Source organism: Quercus robur, chromosome 2 (genome assembly GCF_932294415.1).
Source record: "Quercus robur chromosome 2, dhQueRobu3.1, whole genome shotgun sequence".
NCBI classification, from domain to species: Eukaryota; Viridiplantae; Streptophyta; class Magnoliopsida; order Fagales; family Fagaceae; genus Quercus; species Quercus robur.
Window position 1 is genome coordinate 37,116,749 of NC_065535.1, and position 20,601 is coordinate 37,137,349.

Sequence of the window (20,601 nt, forward strand, 5' to 3'; positions counted from 1 at the left end):
ACAAAATTTGGTTAGAATTTTTAATTTTATTTATTTATTTTAGAATCAATAAAACTTTGTTGAGTTTTTATCATTATTTATTTTTATTTTTTGAGAAGAAACTTTGTTGAGCTCGTAGTTGTGAATGCTCTAACAACCTTATTTTATGGTATAATTTTTGTGGTGGCATGGGTTGACGGACTGAAATGCACCATGTGGCGAGAGAGTTGAACAAAGCCCAAACATATTTTATACTGTAAATATTTACATTCCTTTGTTATATTTTTTGGTAAAAAAAATTACCATCCTCTATATTAAACAAGGGTAAGGTTTTCCTCTTGTGCTCCTATACATTGAATCAGACATGAGACTGACGCGTATGTGATCATTTTAGGCCATGTGTTGTATCGATATTGCCTCCGGTCCAACAGTTAATTCCTAGAGAGAATATTAAAATGCTATAAATAGCAAATTAAATTGATACGAAAAGAACCGAAGAAAACAAAAAAAAACTGTTACTTGACCCGCGGCTTTGGCGGGCACTCTTATTTCCGTTTCAAAAGGCAGAATATGAGATGATCTCAGCCGCCCAATGACTAGAAAATTCCTTAAGATCCGCGTTGAATTGAATTCCAACGCCATATTCATTAACGTTATTGCCCTTACTGTTTTGTTCTTTGCAACAACCAACAACCTCTGAATTATTATTTTTTTTCCTCTCTCCAACGGAACCAACAACAACCAAAACAAAAAACCAGAACCAAAATACCGACACAAACACACACCTACACCTTAAACAAGCATATTATCATTATCATTATCGTATTATATTATTCGTCACCGGCGTACCGTGTTGCTCCGGCGATATCCATCTCTTTGCCACAATATTTTGAGGTTACTTAGTCTCTCTCTCTCTCTCTCTCCCAATTGTTTAGTTTTTATTGATTTTTACGATCACTTTTTTTGGTGTTATGGTTACTAGACAAATGCTTCTTTAAACCAGAGTGACGATCTCCATTTGAGCAATACCATGAAAACCAAATTTCTATGTAGTTAGTGTTAAAGTAAGGCTAGTGAGATAATTGATGAAGGTACTTCAGGACGACTGAATAATTACTTGATTATGAATGCCAATACTTTACATCTTCCCTTTTTTTAAACTTAAGTCGGTTATTCTCAAATTGTTTATGGTCATAGTTTTGTGATTAAGAAAGGAGCTTGTCACATTTTTGCCATAAGATGTCCAAAATATTGTATCTATCTATGCATTATGTAAATTTATTTCTACATGCAGGAAAGTGAAAACGTATTTTCTTTGGATAGGCTTTTTACTAGCACTCTTGTATAGTGGGTATTTTTTATAATGGTGTCAACTGAGGCCAGAGTGCTTCTTATACTATGGCCTAATGTCATTTGTTCATTCTATTTGTTGCTTATTTCAAAAATCGGCTTCTTGCCCATTTCATAGTTTAGATTAAATATTACAAATCTAAATGTGTATTCAGTAATAGTATCACACCATTTAACATTTTATATGATGTGGCTTTATGTACATTTTTAAATAGAAGAAATAAAATATTAATGGTGAACTGGGGAGGATCTTTATCCCTTGTTCTGCTGGATTGTATTCTGTCTACAAGTTCATATCATAGTTTTACTTTAATCTTCAGTTTTATTTAAGAATATCTCCTTCTGTCCAATAAGATTTGGGGTGTTTTCACTTTCTGGAAGAAAGCTGATAGGCATCCATATCTTAGATATCCCACTTGAGGATCCTGCTTTTGTGGGACAAATGTTGGAGAATGACCCTTCTTTTTCTTTTTCTTTTTTATAATCCTGATAGACGGGAATGTTTTTTTTTTTTACTTGCTTGTTACACCTGAATTTGGCTAACATATGAAGTTCCAGTTGGATTTTGTATAACATTATAATCCAGTCTTTTTTTATTTCATGTCTCTTCAATAAAATAACAAGGCTTTCCTAATAGTTGAAACGAATTCTTTGAAGGTTCTCATGGCACACTGGCAATGCGTGCCTCTTTTCTGGAGCTTCATTTTAAGCAAAGAATCAACATCGCAAAAATAGATTGGGGATGTACAGTTCTTTTAATGTGTTATAAGAGGTAGGGATTATAGTGGCCGGGGTTTGTGAGTAATTGAGTGTTGTTAGTCTGTGCAAATCAGTTGTATTATATGTTCTCTAAGTATAAGTAAGCGAGAAGGGAAGTTCAGTATATAAGTGTGATGGAGTTCAGAGATGGTTCTGCATCAAATGAGCATCAGGAGCTTCACAAATCTGCTATAGAGGGTGCACATCATTTATCTGTTTCTTCATTGCGGATTTCTCCCAAGTCTTCAAGGTCCCCCAACTCACCAAGGTCCCCCAGGTCACCAAGTTCACCAAGTGTTCCAAAGTCTCCGAGGTCCCCAATTATTCCAAAGTCTCCAAGGTCCCCAAGTGTCCCAAAGTCTCCAAGTTCCCCAAGGGTGCATTGCAAGGGAAGTCCACTCAAGAATGATAGGCATTCACATTCATTGATAGATGGGCGTCCTAAAAAAGGTAAACTGTACCCTTTTGAAATCTTGTTACTAGATTGGTATGTAAAATTTTATTTTTCATTATATATTGACTAGACAAAACTAATAGCTTGAGAACTCTGAGCTTGAAAATGTTAGAACTGATGGTCTTCAAGTCATAGTCCAGAAATAGCTTTCACAGAATAGTTTTTTCTTGGTTGCTTGGGCTGGTTTTTTGGTCTCACAGGCATATTTGTATTATTCAACTGCTTTTTCAGATGATATAGAGATGCATAAAAATTGAAGGTTGGGCAAATAATGCTTTCATTACTGTGTTTGTTTGTAATTGAAATGAACAGTAAATTGACTGAATGTTCAATGTTCTCTCATTTTAAACTTAAAGATTGTTTTGCGGATCAGTTTCTAATGAGCTACTTTCATGATGTAGGTGGTTCGGGGGGAAAAGGTACCTGGGGAGGGTTACTTGATATAGACGATAACTATTTTATTGACCCTAATGACCCAAACTATGATAGCAGTGAGGTACATAGTTAATAAATTTTATCTATATGTGTTTCTCCATGAATTTTGTTTTGGGAAATTCCTTGGAAGCATTGAAAACATTATGAAGAGATGTAAGGTCAATTTGAATAGTTCCTTCTGCTGAAAGTTTACTTTTGTCATTGCAGCTACTAACTTCTAGAGAAAATATAATTCTTTGTAGGAATGTGAACATTCAGATGCAAGAAAGTCAACAGAGGAATTTGAGGAGTACAAAAAGAAGGCTACCATAATAGTGGAGGAATACTTCGCCACTGATGATGTTGCCTCTACTTCGAATGAACTGAGAGAGCTTGGAAAGCCTGGATATAGCTACTATTTTGTGAAAAAGCTTGTGTCTATTGCTATGGATAGGCATGACAAAGAGAAAGAAATGGCTGCTGCTCTGTTATCTGCACTTTATGCTGACGTCATTAACCCCTCACAAGTTTACAAAGGTTTCAGTAAATTAGTGAAATCTGCAGATGACTTGATTGTAGATATACCTGACACAGTTGATGTTCTTGCACTGTTCATAGCTCGAGCTGTGGTTGATGACATTCTTCCTCCGGCATTTTTAACTAAAGAATTGGTTTCCTCACCTGAAGATTCTAAAGGGGTTGAAGTCTTAAAAAGAGCTGACAAGGGATATTTATCAGCCCCTCTCCATGCCGATTTTATTGAGCGGCGATGGGGGGGTAGCAAGAATAAAACAGTTGAGGATGTGAAGGCTAGGATAAACAATTTGTTAATTGAATATGTGGTGAGTGGTGACAAAAAAGAGGCTTGCAGATGTATCAATGATTTGAAAGTTCCATTCTTCCACCATGAAATAGTTAAAAGGGCTCTTATAATGACAATGGAGAGGCGGCAAGCTGAAGGCCGGCTACTGGATTTGCTGAAGGAAGCTGCTGAAGAAGGATTAATTAACTCAAGTCAAATATCAAAGGGATTTGGTCGGATGATTGACACTGTTGAGGACTTATCACTTGACATACCTAATGCGAAGGCAATATTGCAGTCATTGATCTCTAAGGCAGCATCAGAGGGATGGCTGTCTGCTTCATCTTTGAAGTCCCTCTCATTGGAGCCAGAAAAGCAAGCACTAGATGTCAGTGAAGCTAGAATTTTCAAGATGAAGGCTCAATCCATTATTCAAGAGTACTTCTTGTCTGCTGATATTTCAGAGGTATTCAGTTGTCTAGAATCAGAAAACAAGACTTGTTCAGCAGAATTGAATGCTATATTTGTTAAGAAACTGATAACTCTAGCAATGGACCGGAAGAATAGGGAGAAGGAAATGGCTTCTGTATTACTGTCATCTTTGTGTTTCCCAGCTGATGATGTTGTAAATGGGTTTGTGATGCTGATAGAATCTGCAGATGACACTGCTCTGGATAATCCAGTTGTTGTTGAGGATCTTGCAATGTTTTTAGCTAGAGCAGAAGTGGATGAAGTCCTAGCCCCCCAACACTTGGAAGAGATTGGAAGCCAGAGTTTAGGGCCAGAGTCGATTGGGAGCAAAGTGCTTCAAATGGCAAGGTCATTGCTAAAGGCTCGACTTTCTGGGGAGCGCATCTTAAGGTGTTGGGGTGGTGGAGGAAGCAGCAGGCCTGGGTGGGCAGTCGAGGATGTCAAGGACAAGATTGGAAAGCTGCTTGAAGAGTTTGAGTCTGGAGGAGACATTAGAGAGGCTTGTCGCTGCATAAAGGAGTTGGGCATGCCATTTTTTCACCATGAGGTTGTTAAGAAAGCTTTGGTGACAACTATGGAGAAGAAGAATGAAAGATTATGGGGTTTGCTTGAGGAGTGTTTCGGCTCTGGGCTCATAACTATGAATCAGATGTCTAAGGGTTTTGGGAGGGTTGCAGAATCTCTTGATGACTTGGCTTTGGATGTTCCTGATGCTAATAAACAATTTACACATTATGTTGAACGAGCGAAGATTGCAGGGTGGTTGGATTCGTCATTCTGTCTCAGCAGATGAGGACGTGCAACAGAGATTGGCACATGCTATGCTAATGATATTGCAGGTAAAATTCTTTACAACAACAAAAAAAAGATACTATTGGTAAATTTTTTACTATGCCTTTTCATATATATACGCATAGACGTAGACATGGGCATGCAGGCAGGCACACAGACATTTTTCAATTTTGAATCTTCTGGTCAGTTTTTTCAGCATGTCTTCCATTGTTGACTAGTTGCTTCTATATCAGTTAACAAACTAGAAATAGTTGGCTTCATATTGCTTTTCATTGAGATAGTTCCAAAATTGGTTTTTAATTATTAACAGCAATAACTTTGTTATAAAAAATCAAAATAAAGTATGAAATTCTGGGTTATTATATAAGCAGACAACTCCTCACAGTCGCACACTCATACCTGATACCTCCATCTATGCTAGTCTTGTGAAGAAATAGGAGGATGTGGCATGGATGTTTTCTAAAAAATTGGCCAGGATATGGAGGCAATTTATGAAGTTTGTTCCTTGTTAATATTTGGCAGCTTTCATTAGGAAACATATCGACTGAATTTACATTTATAGGCAAAGCAAAATTGTACCGTTCAAGTGTGTGAAGCCAACATGAGATTTATGTGGGATCTAAATGAGTTCAAACATACTACATTATTCTCATATTTGTATAATATGTTTTGGAACAAAGGCTTTGTTGTTGTTGTTGCATGGCAGGAATACAGTAGTTGAAATTGTGCAATATATGCTTCCTTTCCATTTACTAGGATGGGAATTTGGTGATAAGGAAATAAATTATAGGAAAAGAAATTATGTTTAGAGAAGGGAATGTCAATGAATAAGATCTTGCATATTTGCTGAAATTCATATATATTCTATGCAGGTCCTGTTGTATCTTTTTTCACTACTCAACTTCTTGGTCAATAGAAGACTACAGCCAAGTGGATATTGGATACTCAAATTACGTACAGATATTAAAGTCTATATGTACTTCAGAACCTATCTTGGATAGTCATTATGCCACTCATTAAGAAAGAATCCAGACATGCATCTCATTTCCATCCTGAAGCAAACTTGTAAAAGTTTCATGGGTTCTATTGGAAGGTGGTTTTGAAGATTTAAATAAATTTTGTAACACTCATAATTTTAGCTGCAGTTTGGTTTTGAAAATTAATTGTAACCTTATTTATTTAATTTAAGAAAGGAAGAGGGTTTAGATACTTTAGATTGATTCTCTTGGAGGAAGTATAAACAACTGTTGGAAGAGGTAATTCTTATCTTTAATATTTTTTTTATTTGTTAATTCTCTCTTTAGTTAATAGAAAAGCTTCATGATTAATTAAGAGCATCTAAAAACCATAAATGATGCACTCAAATAGAATAGATTTGGCAAGCTCAATGGCATGCATTGTCCTTAATTTATTATGTATATACGCGTCTATATTATGTGGCAGAGAAGATTGATGGCTACCAATGCACATTTAGACCTTCAACAGAAACAAAGCCCAAAATTAAGAAAAAATAGTACCAACTATAAATTAACCTTTGGGCAAATTACAATTTACTTACCTTTGGTTTGATCGAAATTTAAATTACCTACTTGTGGTTTGAAATTTGACACTTTACCCACCTGAGATTAACTTAGTTAAGGTTTTATAACCCACCTCGGTTAAAAACAAGGCTAAATATGTAATTTTACTTCATTTTTATATCTCTCTCCTCTAAAAACACAAAAAACATAAAGATTCAAGAGAAAATAAGATCAAAAAGATTTTAGTAAAGACAAAAGAAGATCCAGTTGAGCTCAAATCACAATCTCACCTTCTGACATACAAACAAACCTGAATTATCAATTTTTATTATATATTTCGGAAAAATAAATAAGAAAAATAAGGAATTTTCAATTTTGACATTTTACTAGGAATCTCCAAGAATTACGCTTTGAAATTCTCTTTTATTGTAATTTCTGGATTTTGTCTTAATGCATATGAGTGGGAAGGAACAGAGTAAGCACCAGAACATAGGAGCCGGAATTTGAGAATGTGGGTTGATGCAATAATGAATAATCTGGTATTTTTTTAGGTTTTTCTTTTAAGGGATATGAAATTCCAAGGATACCCTTTTGTTGGAATTGGATTCCAATGTATTGAATTCTTGGGAATTGTAAAGAAAACAAAATCAATTGGAGCTAAAGTCAATTTAGGAATAGGTGGGTAACCTTAGGTGGGTAAAGTGTTAAATTTCAAACAACAGATAGGTAATTTAAATTTTGGTCAAATCACAGGTAGTTAAGTTGTAATCTGCCTTTAACTTTTATAAAAATAAAATAGTACAGGTTCAACAGTAAAAAAAAAAAAACATAACAATGATTCAATGAGTCTCCAACAGTAAGTTAGTTAAAACGAAATATAACAGTCCCAACGGTTACAATTCATTGTCTAGCATTTAAAGATCTATAAATAGCTTGTGTTTAGTGGTTAAGTATTATTGAAGTAACGCATGTACAATGGTATATAATAGCAGTAAAGTATCTTGCACCCAGCAGTGAAGTAAAAGTGAATTTACTTGTTAGCGGTTAAGTTATATCATGAATATAGTGATAAAAGCAGTTTATGACTTAAACAATAAAATATTAGTAAAGTGATAGAAAGTCCTACGGTAACAAAATTATGGATCCAACGATAGAACCATAATAAGTTCCTCCATGATATTCTTGGATCAAAGGCGCAAGCTTGTGTGTGTGATTGGAGGGAGAGTATGTCCAATTGTGCACAAGGATGAGTTGACCAAGTTCCCTTGTTGATCACTGGCTTAGAAAGATATGCATCCCCTCAAAAAGAGCTCTTTTCCTCACTTAAGAAGGGTTTTTTTTTAGTGATGTGAAGTGAGGTAAGGAAGTATGGACATAATTTTCAATGACACATTTTTAACTAGGAGCAGAAATATGGAACGATAGTTTTTCTGTTTTAGGATATGATGGTGAAGGTGATTAATAGGATCTTGATTGGTGTACGTTTCTATTACTTTTCCTTAATGGATCCAAGTACTAAAAATAGGGGAAAGAGAGGGAAAGACCAATGTGTAGGATTGGTTTTCTTCTCCCTTGGGGCAGTGGATTTTTGATAGCTTACTTCTTAACAGTTTGTTTGGAAGTTTCGAGAGAGAGGAGAGAGGAGGGGAATGTTTACCAATGTCTTGTAATAACATGGACATTGTATAAAAAATTTGGTCTTCTTTTCCAAACAAGGAAGATAAAGTGTGCAGAAAAAGATGATGAGTGCTCTTTGAGCTAGCAACTAGTCTTCTAGTGGAGGTAGTCTTGGTCTTTTGCTTCTTCAAGCCTCCCACATGACTAGCTTATTGCCCAATTTAACATTTTTGTTTTCTAGTGATGTAGGGCTTAAAGGGTTGGGTTGTCTTGGACCTAAATGCAATACTTTTACCCTTTACAACTTTTGTGGCCTTTAAGAAACATGCATGAGCCTCATGATTTTATAGTTTTGTGGCCCAACCGCAATATGTTACCTATTAGGACTTGGGCTTTCAAGGAATATGTTTGGGATTCATGATTTATATTAGATGGATTAATGATTCTCAAAAAGCTTACATGGTTTAATTAGCTTTTAATTGGATAATTTTCCTCCCAATCAATTTTGTGTAAATATAAGCTTTTATTGGAGTAAACACATTCCATCAGGTATAAGTGTAGTGGCTAAACCCTAAAGGGCTGGCTTAGTGGTTCTTAAGGTCTCATGATATCAATAAGGTTTGGTTACACTCATTTGTCAAAAAAAAAAAAAAAAAAGTTGTAACAATTAAAGTACACTTTTGACTCTTAAAGTTTGTGAAAATTTGAATTTTGATTTTTTTTTTTTAAATTTTGGTCCTTAATGTTTGATTTTGTTTTCATTTGGCCTTACTGTCCATTTTATGCTGTTGAAGGCAAGAATTTCATTGTTATAGACTTATAGTTAGGGGTGTTTGTGGTGCGGTTTAGCCAAAATCATAACTACTCCGCACCTTATTTTTGCGGTCACATGTGCAGCGCAGTGTGGTTTAGAGTTTAGCCAAAACCATAAGTGCATCGTATCTCATTTTTGCAGTCACACGTGCGGTGCGGCGTATAAGATGCGGTTTGAACAGTTTGAAGTCGGTATACTTTCAAATTTTGGGCTTTTCCGACCCAGTCGAAAACTAATTTTTCCCTTTATTTTGGGCCAAGTATTAAATTATTAAATTAGTTTTTCTTTATTTTGGGTTGGCTTTCCTAGTCAAAACTAGCTAGGGTTATCAAAGTTTTTTTTTTTTTTTTTGAAAATTAGGGTTATTAAACTATTAATAATATATTTAATATTAAAAATAAATAAATATATTAATATACAAAGAGGGTGCAGTGTGGTGCGGTGCAGTGCATTGTTACTTGTGGTGCACTTTTACTTGCAGTGCAGTGCAGTTATGCTATTTTGCGGGCGGGCGGTTTTGGTGTGGTTTTTACGGTTTGGTGAACACACCAACTTATAGTTATAGGTAAAAATACATGTTACGGACGGTGACATTAAGCTTCAAAAGTGCACTTTAATTCTTTTATAAATTTCATTAAAGATAAATCAAATCCAAACATAAGTCTAGAATAGAGAGACATGCTCCATAGTGTAGGGTGTATTATTTATAATAGGGTCATGTTAATGAGTGCCTTTAGGGCTAATGGGTGCCTTTATGGCAATTGTTAACAAATCATTTTATGAAAAATTTAATACAACTCTTTAGAGGAAATAGAAAATGCTATCAAAATATTATTATTATTTTTTTACTTTATACTTTTCCCATAAAACCTTTCCTAAAATAGTTCATTAACAAATGCCCTTAGGGCATTCGTTAAGACATCCTTTTACAATATGTGTGGGCACTATGGAAAATTATTGAGTAGTCTAAGGGTTTGTTTGGATACCGCTTATTGTTGAAAACTGAAAACTGAAAAGTTATTGCCGAAAACACTGTAGCAAATAATTTTTAAACTATGAATAGTGCTTGTGGAACCTAGATTTATTACTTTTTTTTTTTTTTTTTGCCTTTTCCGTACTTGTGAGTCCCATGAATAATGCGCAGGACCTAAGGAAAATGCAAACACTTACCGTAGGATGCTATCCAAACTCACACTAAGAGTTTAGTCATATGATGCTCTATCTTCTCATATTCTTAATGGACCCACCATGAAATTTTTTTTTTGAAAGATAGTTTCAACTTATGGCGTCTTAATAATAGCTCTTTAACCTCTTTTACTTTATTATCAGACCAAGACACCAATTGGTTTTTTGATGTAAGTGAGGATCAAATCTCGAATCTCTTATTCGATAACAAAAGAGTTTACTAGTTAAATTAACTGGAACCCACATACTATGAATTTAATTAGTGAACCGAATACCTAATAATTACTCAGGCTCGATACATTACCTTCTTGAGAAATACTAAGGACACAACTTATGACACAACTTATAACACAATTTTTGTCATAATTTGCCACCATGTGGCGAGTTGTGAGTAATGAAGAAAAAATAGTAGGTCCATGTAGGTCCACACTTCTATCACTTCATAATTCACCATGTGACAAGTTATGACATAAGTGAATTGTGAAAAAAATTGTGTAATAAATTATGTCTTTATTGGCAAACTTTTATTGTCGGGTAAAAGACGGATGCTATTAGTGGGCTCACATATCAACCCGTAGGATTTGATGTGAAATTGTTAGCATGTCGTGAAGTGGCACTTCTCTTGACTCTCTTGAGACAAATACAAGAAGAAACAAAACGATCAAAATTGGTTAGAGCGAGCATGAGCCAAATAGAGAAGACAGAGGAGAATGAAAAGGGAGAAATCGAGGAAAGCAGTAACGACTCGAGAAGCGTTGGGACTCAAGTTCCGGAGGTGGAGATCCATGTATTCAGGCGTGGCAAGGGTCCAATCGAGGTGTTGAAGTCGAAGCTAGTAGGGTATGAACAAGACCAGCTCGACGTCCGTGACATCCTCGACAAATACAGCTTCAAATCCATCTTCGCTTTCAATCCCAATCGAAATCCCGCCGGTTCCTGCGGCCGTGGCCTCGCCATACGCTTCAACTCTAGGAATGGACGCTCTATCTTGACTTACAGAGACGGCGCAACCATTTACATCGATGGCGAACCCAAGGTAAACGATTAACAAAACTTTGATTATATAAAAAATTGTGATGGGTTATTCAGGGAAGTTCAATTGAAGGCAAAAAACAATTGTACTCTATATGACTGATAAAAAGCCTAAGCCAAATGCTATGTACGGCAAAGTCATCGTAATGACTTTTAGAAAATTTAGATGCTCTACGGCCCCAAAAATTTTGATGGGTTGTTCAGAAAAGTTCAATTTAAGGCAAATAATTTAACTCAACTGGGCCTGATGCAGTTTTTCTTTTAATTACAGAAGCAAAAACAATTGTACTTTATACGTTTGATAAAAAGCCATCGTAATGACTTTTAGAAAGTTTAGATGCTGTAAGGTCCCGTTTGGTAAACTAGATTAAGATCATGTTTAGGGTTCCTCCTTGTTAGCAATCATCTTCAAAGTTTCTTCCTTCTCCCTTTTCAATCCTCCAATTCCCTCCAATTTTTAGTCGGATGTGCAACAAGTGGCATTTATTTGATTTTTAAATGTCACATGTCTTACATCTAAAGTCAGTTGGAGGGGATCTTATGTCCGTATTCCATACCAAGGGGTTTGGAGTCTTCTCCCCAGTTGAAGGCATGGCATGCCTTTTGTGTTTCTCTTCCAATGGTGGCAAAATGGACCCACCAAAAACAAACACCCCATCGTCAGCATCATCCCCATTGCCTTGTAGACTTGAAGGAAAAAATGTAGTCGAGGTTGGATGGCATAGGAACCTTGTAAATGCCATTGTTGTAACCATTTGTGTTGTCAGATGTGATGTCATTGAAGGGAATAGGTGGTGTTGGTAATGAGCCCCTAGCCTAGCCATCAAAGGGGTTGAGCAAGGAGGAGTTGTAGCATTGGGAAGAGAGCTGATCATAGTTGATTTAGCTGTCATTGTCAAAGGGGTCCTCGACAGACTAAATCTTTACAATTGGTTATATAAATGAAGCTGAAAAAATTCTGATTGGTTATTCAGAAAAGTTTAATTCAAGGCAAATAACTCCAATCAACTGGGTCTGATGCTGTTTTTCTTTTAGTCTACAGAAACAAAACAATTGTACTCTATATGTTTGATAAAAAGCCAAATGTCATCTTTTTTTTAATAAGTAAGAAAAGTCTTTATTGAAAATACTACCTTATGCAAAAAGAGCACAAAGTAGTCAAATAGTACAAGCAAGAAAAAGAAAAGAACAAAAAATTAAATACAAGAAAGAAGCGAACTTATGAACAGAGGAAGGGAATCACTAGATATCCCCAAGCCTGAGACCAATAAAAAAAATAACCACTAAATGAAGCAAGCAATTAGCCTCCTGAACTATCCACATCCTCAAACGTGTGTCTATTACGCTCCCTCTATATACACCACATCAGGCACAACGGTACCAAATTCCAAATGTTTGATGACTGTTTCCACAACTAGTTCCTCCAACCAAAAAGAAGATCTAATACCGTTCTTTGTAGGACCTAGGAAATCCCAAAAGATCTAAAGATAGAACACCACAACTGATAAGCCTTCTCACAACGAAGCAGTAGATGATCCATTGTCTCCCCCACAACAACGAAAAATTCAAAACCAATCAACAAAAGTGAAACTCCTTTCACTATCTTTATGTAAAGGTCTTCCTAGAGGCGAAGCCTTATATCCACTGGTAAGATTTGGTTTCAACTTTGATGGATGCTTGTAATTTGTTTGTTTGATTGTATTTCTCCCCAAATGTATACTTCCTTTATACTTGGGTGACCCTTTTTTTGATAGTTTAATAAATTTTTCATTACTTATAAAAAAAGAAAAGAAAAAGAGATTTGGTTTCAACTTTCTGTCTGGGTTAAGTCACATGATTAAGGTAAATATTTCAGCGTTTGTCAAATTCCTTTGATGTTTCTTTCTGTACTTAAAAAATGGAAATTGCTGCAAAGTGCAAAAGGGAAGATTGTTAAATGCCCCTTCCTTTCCCTTCTCATTGTGGTTTCTTCCTACTTGTGTTTAAGATTCGTAAAATTTGATTTTATACTAACGGGGCTCTTCCTTAAACCTCATATTCATCTAATCTCTTCCTCCAACCACATTAAAGTTCTCCAACCATATCTTGAATTTGATTGCAGTCTTGTAGATATGTCTAGAGCAAGCATCATGTTCTCAAACTAGTAGAGAATGGCCCCTTATTTGGGTTGACTCTAAAACAATGAGTGGATGATCATTATTTTTCAACATATAAGACTTCTTGAAACTCAATTCATAATGGCCTTTTGACCAAATGGCATCTCCTTCCCATATAAATGAATGGTTGGGGTGAATTCATGGGTTCAACCCATGTCTACATGAGTTGCATTTATCTATCAAAATAGAAAAATGTGACTTCTCCTGTTAACAACATTTTTTGCCCCTCTAATAGCTAGATCTAGAAAAACTAACATTTGTAAAGGGGAAATCATTGAGAGCGATGCTACAACTAATGTTTGAGGCCTTTTCAGTCCTAGGATAACTTAGTCCAGAAGAAGAAAATTATCTCATGATCAAGGGATTTTTGAACCCTGAGCAGGTAGTGGGATTTTTTTTTTTTGTGTGTGTGTGTGTGTGTGTGTGTGTGTGTGTGGATAGAATGGAGTGGGGATTAGATCAAGCTGGGACTTCTTAGTCCTCCTCTGCCTTGTTTGCAATAATCTTCTAAGTTTCTTCCTTCTCCCCTTTCAACATCTCCTCCTGCATCTGGTCTTCAAAAGTCCACATCTGCCGGGGGGGGGGGGGGGGGGGGGGGTGGTGTTGCAGAGTTTTTCTCTAGTAGAAAACATGGCAAAGCCTCTTGTGTTTCTCCTCCAATGGTGTCAAATGTGCCCATCCAAAACAAAGGCCCCATCATCAGCCCGATTGCTAGCAGCAGGCTTGAAGGGCAAAACATAGTCCATGTTGGATGGCTTAGGAACCTTGTAAATGTCATTGTTGTGCTGTTTGAGTTAGTACTCATGTCATTTAAGGGAATGGATGAGTCCCTAGTCATCAAAGGGGATGAACGAGGAGGTGTAGCTTTCGGAGGGGAGCTGGGGGTCATAGATGTAGTTGTCACTGTTGAAGGGGTGCATGGTGGGTGAGTGGTGGTGGGTTTTCACATGGTGGTCGCCACCATTAGTGCTTAATGAATCAAAGAAATGTCATTTCTTAGCTCTCTCTCTCTCTGTTTATGTCTAAGTGGATGATCTCAATCAGATTGAGGAGAGTGAGCTTAGATTGGATCAAGTGGCATTTTCATTGGGTTGGCAAGCTTAGATCAGATTAGGCACGACTCTGGAGTGTAAAATAATATTTTAGATATTTTGTGGGAGATGGGTCTTGTATCTTCTTTTGGCATGAGATTGGGGTGTGGTGATGTGCCAGTTAAAGTTCTTTTCTTGAATTTGTTGGCTATTGCAATTGGTAAAAATGCTACAGTAGCAGAGAATATGCAGAAGTGGTGATGCTATCCATCAGAGTCCGGTCATTGCAAGATTTGAGCTTGAATCCGTGGAGAATTTCTTTTACACTATATGCAGTTTGCAGTGTAGGGTAAGGCATCTAAGAATGAGAAGTTTGATGTTAGATCTTATCATTGGGTTCTTTGTGAGGAAGTTATGGGGGATTTTACGTGGCTAGCCATTTGGAAGACAAAGGTTCTAAGAAAGGTAGCTTCTTTGCTTGGATGGAAAACAGCACGTGATAAAATCCTAACTACTGATAACCTTTAAAAAGCGTGGTGCTTCATGTGTAAAACTGATGAGGAAATGATAGATCCTCATTTCTCTTTGCATTCTATCATGGAAGGAAGCTTTGGTCGCTTGTGTTTGTTTTATTTTGGGTCATGTTCAGTGGAGAATCTTAACAGCATGTTGGAGTGGAGGATTAAGAGGCATTAAAGTGCTGATGTATGGAACAGTATATGTCTATGTTTAATGTGGTGCAGTTGGAGGCAACATAATTCTTGGATGTTTGAAGGAGTCGAGGACTCTTTGATCCATCTAAAGTTCTTATTCTTAGGATATATTTTTTATTATCTAATGTCTACATCTGTCTATCTAGGTTGTGCCCCCCTTGTTAGTGCTCTATTTGGTGCATTTGGCATGAGCAGAGTGGGTGGTGCTTTGAGGGAGATGAAATCAGTGTGGTTAAATTAAAGTATCACTTCCTGAAGGCCTTGTATGAATGGACCTCACTGATTCCCTCATTCTCCGTGTATGGGTTTCTTGGTTTTTTGGAATCCCATGACTTCTCATTAGTTGGTGTTTTTCTTTTCCCTTTCTGTTCTTGTTCTTTTTGTGCTGCCTGTTGTATACCTCCCGTATTCTTGGTCACCATCTTTTTTGGCTTTTAATGAAATTATTTACTTATTAAAAAAAAAAAAGAGAGAAAGATTTATGAGCATCAAGACAATGCTACCCCAATAATGAAACTGGGACCACTGGAGGCCATTAAGGACATCTCAGTGATCAAATCTTATGCTTGGATCATTTGGAGAATAACCTTATGAACAGCACAATCATACCACCTGAAAATGAAAGTTATGAAACCTGATCTTCCCGGAAACTTCTTGTTTTGCCTTTGTTTTCTTTCTTTCTATTTCATAAATTCCCTATAGGATATTATGTTATTAAGGATTTCCTGATCTCTCTGTCACCTTTTATGTATCTATCATATCATGTTGTCCACCTTACTTTTCTTTAAGTTTCCCATACCACTGTTATGTGTGTAATAAACTAATGATCTTATAAAAGGTTTGGGTGTTCAGGTATCCTAGGATCAATAAACACCTGATCTTTCTTGCTTGGTGAAAGTATCTTGGACATTGATAGTAAAATGTTACCTTAATCTTGTGCATTTATTTTTTCTTCATCTTTGCATGTATGTTTGTGTGCTTGATGTTAGAACTTGCAGAAAGGCATTTTTAAGCTATATTTCGCTGATTATGACTTTTCTTATTTATATAATCTCTATTTGCAGGACTCCCTGATCCAACCAGTGACCAAGATCTTGATTGGGGTAGCAGTTATAACCATTTTAATAGCATTGGTTTTGAAGGAAACTCCGGCATGGATTGAGAAATTCAACATATTTGGTGGGAGCTTCCCTCCATGGATCCTTGCTTGTGTGGTTATTGTATTCACTCGCATGAGGAAAAGAACCAAGGACTTGTTAAAAAAGTATGGTTGGTGAATAGACAACATTGGCTTTTCAGCCTACCTTTTTTTTTTTTCCTTTCCTTCTTTCTTTTAGGGCTTTTGTGTTTCTTCAACTCTTTCCAAGTTTTGGCTAAATCAAGTTTTCTTGATAATCCACACATTTAAGTAGATAAGTGAAATATGTCGATGCAATTTCCTGTCTTTGTTTTTATTGCATTATATTTCATTCAAGCCATGGAATGGATTTAGATAAGTGCAATATGTCATGACATTTCTTATCTCTTTGTTTTTATTGCATTATATTTCATTAATCACATTCTGTTTCCCAATTTTTGGGAATCAACAATAATACCTCAGTTCAGTCTTTGTTTTTATTGCATTATATTTCTTTCAAGCCATGGAATGGATCTAATATGTCATGCAATTTCCTATGTCTTTGTTTTTTTGCATTATATTTCATTATATCACATTATGTTTCCCAATTTTTGGGAATCAACAACAATACCTCAGTTTAGGTCTGGGATAATTCTTTGTTCCTCCGTTTGGCATTATTCCCACTAACCAATTAGGAATCCTTGTTTGTCCTAGTACTAGCAAGTGCATCTTTCATTCAATCATCATTTCCATTTAGTCAATATCCATTTGATGTCATTGATTTCTATAGTCTATCAAATTCTTTTTCTCATATATGAAAATATCCTCGTATAAATAATCTGGTATTAGTATTACAATAGAAAAGAAAAAGGGTGGTTTTGTGATGCTTTTTTATTTTTATTTTATTTTTTGATAAGTAACATAAAATTTTATTAAAGAAGACACATATCAAGTACACCGGGGTGTACTCAAGAGGAAATACAATCAAACTCTCAAATTACAATGCTAAAACATATCTAAAAGAGTAAAACAAGGGGAATGAAAAACAACACTCCAATCTAAGGTATAAAAAAAGAAGGCTTTAAATTCAATGTACCGTTCACGCCTCTCAAAACTTTTAGCATTTCATTCTTGCCAAAGATAGCAGATGATGCAATGTGGCATTAACCCTCTTTGTTCCTCCGTTTGACATTTTTATTACTACTAACCAATTAAGAGCAACCGAATTAGAGGTTGCAAAATTGTGCAAAATACAGAAAGTGGTTAATTTTACACATTTTAACCCAAAAAAACACCCACATTAGTGCTTGCAAAATTGTGCATATAAACGTAAGTGCTACAGTAACTGCGCATATATGCACAATTATTGTTCATGTGTAAATGATTTTTTTATTCTTTTTTTTCTCTCTCCCCCTTCATCTTGCTCTTCCCCTCTATCTTGTTCTCACAACAAAACCACAAAATCACCCCTACCCCAGCCCCAACCATCGATCTCTATCTTCTTCCAACAACAAAATCACCCCTGACCAGCCTCAACCACAGATCAAGGTGGTACCACCCAAATACACAAACCCAAAAACTAATGTGAGTGTTTTGTTAAAAGTGGGTGTGTAAAATAGAAAAAGTATGATTTTTTTTTTTTTTGCAAAATAGATAAAAATTTTACATCCTTTGATGCAGATGCTCTAAGAATCCTTATATGTCCTTGTGTTCATTTGAAAACAGTTTATTTAGCTGAAACTAAAAACTTTTTACCGAAAGTACTGTAAATAAAGGTAAAAAATAACTTAATAATACAGTAGGACTCATGAATAGTATCAAAAAGTGCAGTGAGATCCATGAATAGTAACAAAAATAAGTTAAAATCGCAAATAAGCTGAAATTTTCAGCTTGTCCCAAATTGCACACCTAGTATTAGCAAAAAACTTTGTTCCTCCGTTCAGCATTATTACCACTAACCAATTAATTATCCTTATATGTCCTAGTATTAGCAAGTGCAGCTTTGAAGCAATCATCATTTCCATTTAGTTAATATCTATTTGATGTCATTGATATAAGAGATGTTTGTATATATCAATTTCTATTTCTTTATATATGGAAATATCCTTGCATAAAGAATCTAGGTATTACAATAAAAAAGAAAAAGGGAGTTTAAAGATGCTTTTAATTTTTAATTTTTATTTGATAAGTAATGAAAAATTTTAATTAAAGAGAATATACACCGGGTTGAGCTCAAGAAGTACAATCAAACTCTCAACTTACAATGCTCAAACATATCTAGAAGACTGAAACATGGAGAAGATTCACATCCCTCAAAAATTCTAGAAATTTTTTCTCACCAAAGACACCACATGATGCAATGTGGCATAACCTTCAAAAAAGTTATGTTTCTATGCTTGCCAAAAAAGAACCCTGCCAAGCTGGGAACATACCAATAACCCTTTTTGGCTTAACCCATTGGAGAATAAACAAAACCCCATTGTCCAAAACTCGTAAGATATTGAACAATGAAGAAGAAGTCGATTCATGGACTTCCCACACCTTTCGGAGATTGTCAATGGATAAAATCTTTCCTGGAGCAATAGCCCAAGAAAAAAATGGCAACCCTAGAGGGGACATTCAATCGCCACACCAATTTTCAAGGAAATGAAATGCCAGCAAACAAGGAAAAGGAGTGATAATGACTTTAAACCTCAAAACCCGTGCTCATGGGTAAGTCTCCAACGAAGTCTATCTATCCCCTTACCCCTAACAAGCATGTAATAGATTAGATCCATAAATGTAACTAGTGACTCCAACTTCTAATCTTGAATCGATCTAAAGAAAGGAACATCCTAATGGGGCACCCCATTAGAGAGATGTAAAACCTCAAATATTGAGGATAATTTATTACAATTGATACTAAATAACTCTAGGAAAGCCACTTTAAGTGGGCAATCACCACCATGGTTTTAAAACCGGAACGGTCAAAGAACCGGAAAAAGGAGTGGGTATCAGTTTTTTGGTCCGACAGGGGTCGAACCGATAATTCAACCAGTGATGTCATAAATAATTTAATTAATAATTATATAATTTTAAAAAAATAAAATAACTCATAATATTTATTAAAAATTTATCCTTGGAACATAAATAATTTTAAGTGAGTTTTTACACCTCAAAATACTAAAAAGATTATAAATAATAATATTAACATTACAAAAAAAAAATATTTTTATGACAACTTTTGTCTTTATATGTTTTACAACGTAATTAAAAGGAATTAATTGGACTCCAAGATTAAATTAAAGTTATTTTATTTCAATAAGAAATTCAAGCTATTTTAATGTTTAGATACAAATTATTCCATCTTTAGAGTAAATATATATTTAATATAGTTGATTGTTTTTTATACAAACACAATACTCGAGAGAGGAAAAAGATAAAAAGAAAAACATCAAAAACAAAGTGTGGCAGATGATGTATGTGTTGTAAAAGTTTATTATTTTATAATATTTTTTACTCTCGAAAATGTTTGCCAGCAAAGTTCTTAGTCTCACAGCATATCAAGAATAAAATATATTAAAATAAAAAACAAAACAGCAGCCACCACTCATCGGTTTCGTACTCTCATTTATTTCTAGTTTTCTATCATACTAAAATCATTCACAACAGTGGAGGCATATTGCTATATTACTAAAATTTAGCTCCAAATACCCAAAAGACACGCTGCAGCAGTGGAGGTATAAGGAAAAAATTTAGATGTTCCGCTACAGTGCACATCTATATATAGATGTGCACTGTAGCTGATAGCAAAAAAAAAAAAAAAAAAAAAAAAAAAAATTTTTTATTCGGCCGGTTAATAAAATAATAAAAATTCTCGCTCATCTCTCATCTTTCTCAATCTCTCTCTCAGTCACTCTCTCATCTCCCCAGTCTTTTTTTTTGCTGAATATCTCCCCAGTCACTCTCTCATCTCTCTCTCTCAAGCAAACTTCTCTTCCACCGCCGATCTCCTCACGCCGCCTCACGCCTCATGCCGCCGATCGCTTGCTCATCATCATCGAAGCCACCGGTTTGAAGCTCATCAAAACTGTCGGTCTGAAGCTCATCGAAGTTGCCGGTTTGAAGCTCATTGAAGCTCGCCGACGTTGTATCGCCGATCGCCTCACGCCTCATCTCACGCCGCCGATCGCTTACTCATCAAGCCATCGGTCTGAAACCCATGGAGCTCGCCGATGTGCTGCTTGTTTGTGATTTTTTATTTTGTTTGCGATGGGTGAATTTGTTTAGTCTGGTAGAGGTAAAAGATTGGAGATATCGGTTTTTTTTTTTTTTTTTTTTTTTTTTTTTTTTTTTTCCTGTTGTGGAATGTTGGTGGTGCGGTGGTGGTGGTGGTGGTGGCGGTGGCTGATGGTA

General features: G+C 35.6%; 2 protein-coding genes across 4 annotated transcripts; both read left to right on the forward strand.

The window, feature by feature from the left end:
* The first annotated feature begins 643 nt into the window (after window positions 1-643).
* LOC126713565 (MA3 DOMAIN-CONTAINING TRANSLATION REGULATORY FACTOR 2) lies at window positions 644-6,305 on the forward strand. Of its 3 annotated transcripts, XM_050413328.1 has the most exons (5): window positions 644-873; window positions 1,987-2,538; window positions 2,944-3,038; window positions 3,220-5,068; window positions 5,894-6,305. In XM_050413328.1, the coding sequence occupies exons 2-4, from the start codon at window positions 2,223-2,225 to the stop codon at window positions 5,020-5,022; spliced, it is 2,214 nt and encodes a 737-aa protein (XP_050269285.1). In that variant the 5' UTR covers window positions 644-873; window positions 1,987-2,222; the 3' UTR covers window positions 5,023-5,068; window positions 5,894-6,305. The 3 variants fall into 3 exon arrangements, with proteins under 3 accessions (XP_050269285.1, XP_050269284.1, XP_050269286.1); XM_050413327.1 differs by lacking the exon at window positions 644-873 and having other exon boundaries at window positions 1,429-2,538; XM_050413329.1 differs by lacking the exons at window positions 644-873; window positions 2,944-3,038 and having other exon boundaries at window positions 2,384-2,538.
* A 4,418-nt stretch (window positions 6,306-10,723) lies between these two features.
* On the forward strand, window positions 10,724-16,535 carry LOC126713566 (uncharacterized). The gene is made up of 2 exons (XM_050413330.1): window positions 10,724-11,193; window positions 16,154-16,535. Exons 1-2 carry the CDS (start codon window positions 10,840-10,842, stop codon window positions 16,364-16,366), a joined length of 567 nt encoding a protein of 188 aa, XP_050269287.1. The 5' UTR covers window positions 10,724-10,839; the 3' UTR covers window positions 16,367-16,535.
* The last annotated feature ends 4,066 nt before the right edge of the window (window positions 16,536-20,601 follow it).

What these genes read in the sequence shown, in the direction of transcription:
- LOC126713565 (XM_050413328.1), top strand. Translation starts at nt 2,223, where the DNA reads ATGGAGTTCAGAGATGGTTCTGCATCAAATGAGCATCAGGAGCTTCAC. An exon ending in AGATGGGCGTCCTAAAAAAG is followed by an intron (nt 2,539 to 2,943) that starts GTAAACTGTACC and finishes TTCATGATGTAG; the next exon opens with GTGGTTCGGGGGGAAAAGGT. An exon ending in CAAACTATGATAGCAGTGAG is followed by an intron (nt 3,039 to 3,219) that starts GTACATAGTTAA and finishes AATTCTTTGTAG; the next exon opens with GAATGTGAACATTCAGATGC.
- LOC126713566 (XM_050413330.1), top strand. Translation starts at nt 10,840, where the DNA reads ATGAGCCAAATAGAGAAGACAGAGGAGAATGAAAAGGGAGAAATCGAG. An exon ending in ACATCGATGGCGAACCCAAG is followed by an intron (nt 11,194 to 16,153) that starts GTAAACGATTAA and finishes CTCTATTTGCAG; the next exon opens with GACTCCCTGATCCAACCAGT.